A 6,000-nucleotide genomic window follows, 5' to 3' on the forward strand; every position below is an offset into this window, starting at 1 on the left:
CGAATCACGTAACACCCTAAATGTGGCCCTCGGGCCATAGTAAGTGCTCATTTTGCTTGTATCCATGATAAGGAGTATTTTACATGTTTATTTCCAAGTTGTACACAAAAATTACCTGGTAGGAACAATGGAGTATTTCAGTGTATTTCTATGAATTGGAAATCTATTGTAAACCTACCTACTTACCAGCCTACCTACTTACCAATGGATTGGTATGACAATTTTGTGTTTCAGGGGGAAAACTTGAGAACGATGTAAAACCTAAACTGCATGCTTCAACAGCACTACAAATCAAATACAAATAATGTTATCTTAATTTATGCAGACCAAGCAAATAGTTCATCAGAGTCCGGAAGGTCTGAGTAAACATATCTGAATATTATTAAATTCTGTCCTGAAAAACCCACTATTAGAGTAGCACCTGGAATAGTTAATAAATAAGGCTGTTGACTTTGGTTCTCCTATTCTGCTTTTGCAGCACGCCTTCAAAGCAATTACTATTCCATTACTGTTCACACAAGAGAAAATTTACTAGCCTGCAATTTAGAGGTAAGTGGGGTAGACAGAAGAAAATGGAGTCACCCACCAGGATCCAAGAAGCTGTAGACAACAGTCTAAATGCTTAAAAGACACACATTCATTGCCACACACAATAACCTGGACTTATCTTCATGTCTATTCATGAGAAAGAATAATCAGTGGAAAGCAGGTTGGAGGAAGAAGGAAGATGGAAAAAAGACAACAGGAAGAAGGGAGAAAGGCCTTTGAAACCTGAGGAGTTATTTCTGATCCATTAAAATATCAAGATCCAGATGAAAACTGCTGGTGTCCAAGGAAAACTCTGTCAAAAATGAGCCACAGTTCAAGTACCATACATCCAGGGAAAGTAAAGAAAATGTACAGATTTAACACTGATAGACTAGGAAAGCTGTCCATCCTTCTAGACATCCATTTCACCAAATTCTCACATTTGATCAGACTCACAGCGTGACTATTAACATGCTCTTAGGAGGGAAGAAATAACACATGAGGGGCGTGTTTCGGGTAAAATCATCTTTGGATGGTGCTCTCTAAAAGCATCTTTGAGGTTTCTTCACTTCGAAAAGATAATCACTCTACACTAACTGTGTCAAGGGGAAATGGAAAGGGATCTCTCCTGTCTCCTTCCGGGAAATACATTCGTAATCTATTATTTAGGGGAGAAAGTGCCAAACTCTGTAAATCTCAATATTCTTTGGATTATGGCTCCAATGAGCTGCACGTAAAGGGTGGAACGTGTAACTAAATTATCAGAAAAGGGCAGGGTAAACTCACCTCCCCCACTCCCAGCCCCTGCCCAGCACACAAACAGCTTAACTGCACTCAAGACAACATCCAAAGGACCTCTCTAGTTCACTACTTGCCAGAAACATCTTCCAAATGCAATCTCATTAACTGAGACCTTTCCTGAGCCTGTAACCGGTTTCGAAGTCAGCTTGTCTTCCAGCCTCATCTCCTTAAACTGAAAGTTAAATTTTTAAAAGTTCTTTCCTTGCTTGGAAAGTGATACTTTTTAACCTTTTGTTTCAACTGGTTTCCCCAAGGTGGAAAGCAACTTCATCTGAAAAGCGGCCTCTTTAAACTCAAGAAACTCTGGAAGGTTTTCTAGCAGAGGACAGAAATCTGATCAATAGTGTTATTGAAAAAATGTGACCAGCTACAGTCCCATTTGTTTGTGGCTGTTGCTTCTGTGAAAGCCGGGCAAATCCTTAGCAAATAAGCTTTTCCGGAGAGCTAGATGGATGGGGTGTGCAGGTCGCAGGCAGCTAGGATTACCTGAGAGCCACAGTGCAAACTCCTATCAAGGCCACGAGAAGAGGCCACTGGGAACCAGATAACTCCAAGCACCTCCATCTCTGATGGGCAGCTCAGCTTTGGCCACAATTCACACAGCTTCCTTTGCAAATGGATTTGGCTGTTAAGTGTAGGGTTGTCTGATGCAAATATTTCTTTCCTGGCCGCACAGCTCAGTTGAAAGGGGAGCCTGAAAATTGGCTGGCTGGCTAGCTGGATGGGAGAAGAAAGCTCAATTCCAGCTAAGCTACCACGGAGGATTAATTGCTCCAGAGTGCCTGTTGTGCCTTAAATTTAATTTGGAAACCTTTCATCTTTTACTTTCCTTCATTGGCAGCCAATGCTTAGAGAGCTAATTTGTACCTGGTTCATTTTCCTCCTTTTATCTTATCTACGTTAACATCAACCATGGAAATGAGAAGCACCATGAATAAAAGATGAAGCTTGCCTCGGGACATTCTTTCCTGAGGTACTGTGAATTACTTAAAAACTAATTTGTGTGTGCACCGTAGAAAGGGCTGAGATGTATGCCGGGCCCTCCAGCATCCCTGATCAGCATCTTCCCTTCCCCCAAGGAGTTATAGTGTTTAGATGTCTTAACTGGTCCTACCTTTTGGCCAAGACAGCAATGTCTAGACTGCAGTACATGTGAAATCATTAATCTAGGACTGGTGGAGGGTAGGACATCCCATTAATATACAAGACTAAGGATGCATAATTTCCCCTAATCTGACTTTTTGGAAAGTTCAATCTTGCTTGCCATGCAAATAAAAGAATGTGCTGTAATAAAGAAAACTTAATGTCTCAACATACATGCCTGGTGAACAGAGAGAGATGCCTTTTTTGGTTCAAAAACGTTATGTTGGGGGAGGGGTGGTGGGCGAGGAAGGGATTAGTACTAAAATTCCTGCCTGGGAGGAACCCCGAGAAGCTACAGGACTTAAATTCTAAGTGTATCATGCATATTATGCTTTAAAAAAAAATCCCTTCTGTTGCGTATTTAGTATACTTGGCACCTCTCCATAAATAAGAGACACACATGTTCGTAAGTTTATTTTGAATATTTCATTACTTCCAACCATACAAAACATTAGTATCTTAAAAGTTTAGCATTTTTTTTCCCCTATATAGTTTCCTCTCGGCTGACACTTTTTTTTTGTCCCCATCCTCTCCTCTTTATCTTCTCTTTTTCTTTTCCCCAATGGAGCAATGAAAAAACCTCTTGCTGCTTCATATCCACCACGAACAAGACTTCTTTCAGTTTGGGAAGCATCAAAGAAAGGCTGTGTTCTGGGCCATTTCTCTGGCCAACTCCTCCCTTCAGTCCAGCGCCTCACACCAGCGGGCTGGAAGAGGGGAGCAACTGAGACTCACTGCCCTTCACAGCCCATTCGCCTAAAAGGTTAATTAATAAAAATGTGCACTGTTTTGCTTACCCAAGACTACACATTTTCACAAGCAGAGCAACTTCCAAGTTGTATAAGAAGAAAAAAGACTTTGGGGGTTAAAATGACGGTGTTCTGAAACACAAGGGTCTTGGCTTCAGAATACAAACCATGTCTTTTGGGGGCAGGAATATGCAGGCAGAATCAAGATAAAACCCAACTTAAAAAATCAGCTGATATTTCGAATCTTGGATATTATGAAGACCATAATATACAATGACAAGCTAATTGATTTCTTCAGAATAAATACAGGAAGAAAGCCCTCCATCGTGAAAGCATGGAAGAGAGAGAGGAGAGCAATTACTGGTCCTTTTATTCAAGAAGCAAGAGAGGATGGACAGAAATGAAGGCAACAATTGCCCCAAGAAATGGATTTTTAAAGCCACACAGGCAGAAAAATGAAGCTGGAGAGACACCGAATAGCTCTATCCTGAGGTTATGAAAGCCAAATTGAGATATTAGGATGAAAGCATGGGACGTTTGTGATTTCTGTGAAGAGTGTTTTAAGTCGCTTCAGTCCTGTCCGACTCCGTGCGATCCTGTGGACTGTAGCCCGCCAGGTTCCTCTGTCCATGGGATGCTCCAGGCAAAAATACTGGAGTGGGTTGCCATGCCCTCCTCCAGGGGATCTTCCTGGCCCAGGGATCAAATCCGCCTCTCTTATGCCTCCAGCATTGGCAGGCGGGATCTTTATCACTAGCACCACCGGGGGATGTCTAGACATACAGATCGCCCAGTTTACTTAGGGGAAGGGAAGGGATGATGGAGTCTCAGAGTCAGGATGTCGGGGATTTGGGGAAGAGGAAGGCAACAGTCCCAAGGCATGTCAAAAAGTCCAAGGTCATTTCCCGCTATATTTGTGGAGGAGGAACAAGAAAACTGTCAAAACCAGGCAACTCAGCCTCATTTGCAGAACGCACACGCATGCGCACACACTCAGGCTGCAAAGCACCAGCCTCAGGGACGAACACCTGTTCCAACCCGGTGCCTGCTGGCTTTGTGCAGCTCTGGGCTCCAGGGACACTGTGCCATCCCAGCACCAGCGGGCCAGGCTGCGCTGGGGACCTCATGGAGAGGACCAAGCAGCAATGGCCGGTGCAAAAGTGGCCAAAGAGGGGCCTCGAGAAGGGACAGGAGAAGGAACCCGGCAGTCCTGCTGATAACCTCGGGCTGTGAAAAAACAGAACCACAGGGCAGTCCCAAACTTAGTTGGCAGAGGGATTCCTCGAAAAGGAGGTCATCTTTAGAGTCAAGAAGGGCCTTTGTGGGGTACAGGGAGAGATGGTGGGGAAGAACTCCCTAGAAGTCAGTGTTTTCACTAGTAACCATTTCCAGCCCACCAAACTGTAACAGGGAAATGGGTGTCTGGCTGATTATTAGTCACCATCTTCAGCGTCCTCCTGATATGGCTCTAGACTCAGAATCACACCTGCGTGCACTGAAAAGGCCGTCAGAGACCACCTAGCCTGCCCCCAGGACGCAGAACCCCTCTCCTTGCAGCCCAGCCTCTCGGGGCTCCATCCTCAGGCCGGCCAGAGCCCAGTTTCTAGAAATCCTCCAGGAGCCTCACAGCTGCACCACCGCTTCAGCCCAATAGCGGGGCCGGTGAGTGAGTGAGTGAGTGAGTGAGTGAGTGAGTGTGTGTGTGTGTGTCTGTGTGTTGTGGGGGAAGGAGGGGGAAGCAAAGCTCCCGCCAGACTCTCTCCAGGAGTCCCGGAGGTCCTCCCACCCTCCTCCAACCCCGAGGGATCAGCGAGAGCTGCGGCGCTGCGCCCGGAGTCCCGAGTGGACGCGCGGGGAAGGGCAGCCGTGGCAGGACCAGCCCGAGGGGTGTCCTCCCGCCCGCCCGGGCCTGCCGCTACCTCCTGGAAGAGCTCCAGACTGTAGGTGTTGTCGTCGTCGGCGAAGAAGAGCACGCCGGGCTGCGCGCGCTGGTGCCCGTGCCTCTGGCGCAGCCAGGCGAGGCCTGCGTTGCGCTGCTCGGTAGCGCGCGGCAGCCCGGGCCGCTTGTAGCGCCGGGGCGTGGGGACGTGCAGGTGAGTGCTGGGCAGCCCCGCGCGCGCCAGGAAGCGGCTCACCAGCTCGCTGCGCGCCGCCGCGTCCTCCACCAGGATCCAGTGCAGCTGCGCCACCTGGCGGAACGTGTTGGCCAGGCGGGTCAGCTCGGCCTTCTGCACCGGGCGGCTGTAGGTGGGCGTGATGGCATAGATGGTAGGCAGCGGCGGCTCGGGCGGCGGCGGCGGCGGCCGCGGCCACGATTCGTTGCGTGGCTCCCGGCCGCGCCCCGGGCCGCCCCGGCGTAGCGGGAGCCGGGCGCCCCCGCGGCCCCCGGAGTAGGGCGCGAAGTAGGGGCGCGGGGTGAGCGGGGGCGTGGGCCTGCGCGTGTCCACGTCGAGCATGATGATGACGATCAGGATCCAGGGCAGGAGGATGAAGAAGCGGCTGAACAGCACAGACTTCATGGTGCGCTCTCCCCCGACCTCTCCGACGCCCCGAGCGGGGCTGAGCCGGGGGACCCCAGCGCGCAGTTTGGACGGCGCTGGCGTCCGCGCTCAGGAAGCCGCGGTCGGCGCGCACTCCATGGGGCGGCGGGGCGCTGCGGGGGCGCGGAGCCGGGCGTGCGGGGTCCGCGCAGGTGGCGGGGAGCTCGGGCTTGCAGGCGTGCAGGCAGGCGGGCTGGCGGGGAGGTCCCTACTCCGGGTAGTCGGCGGGAAGCGGGACT

The 6,000-nt window shown here is 49.8% G+C and overlaps 1 protein-coding gene across 1 annotated transcript in view; it reads right to left on the reverse strand.

Annotated features, from left to right (window-relative positions):
* Positions 1-5,793, reverse strand: part of B3GAT2 (beta-1,3-glucuronyltransferase 2) — a 93,847-nt gene extending 88,054 nt beyond the window's left edge. The window contains exon 1 of the mRNA XM_027550879.1: positions 5,141-5,793. Coding sequence (XP_027406680.1) covers positions 5,141-5,740 — 600 coding nt within the window. The 5' untranslated portion in view covers positions 5,741-5,793. The remainder of the gene's footprint in view (positions 1-5,140) is intronic.
* Positions 5,794-6,000: the final 207 nt, after the last annotated feature.

This window comes from Bos indicus x Bos taurus, chromosome 9, assembly GCF_003369695.1.
Source record: "Bos indicus x Bos taurus breed Angus x Brahman F1 hybrid chromosome 9, Bos_hybrid_MaternalHap_v2.0, whole genome shotgun sequence".
Lineage (NCBI taxonomy): Eukaryota > Metazoa > Chordata > Mammalia > Artiodactyla > Bovidae > Bos > Bos indicus x Bos taurus.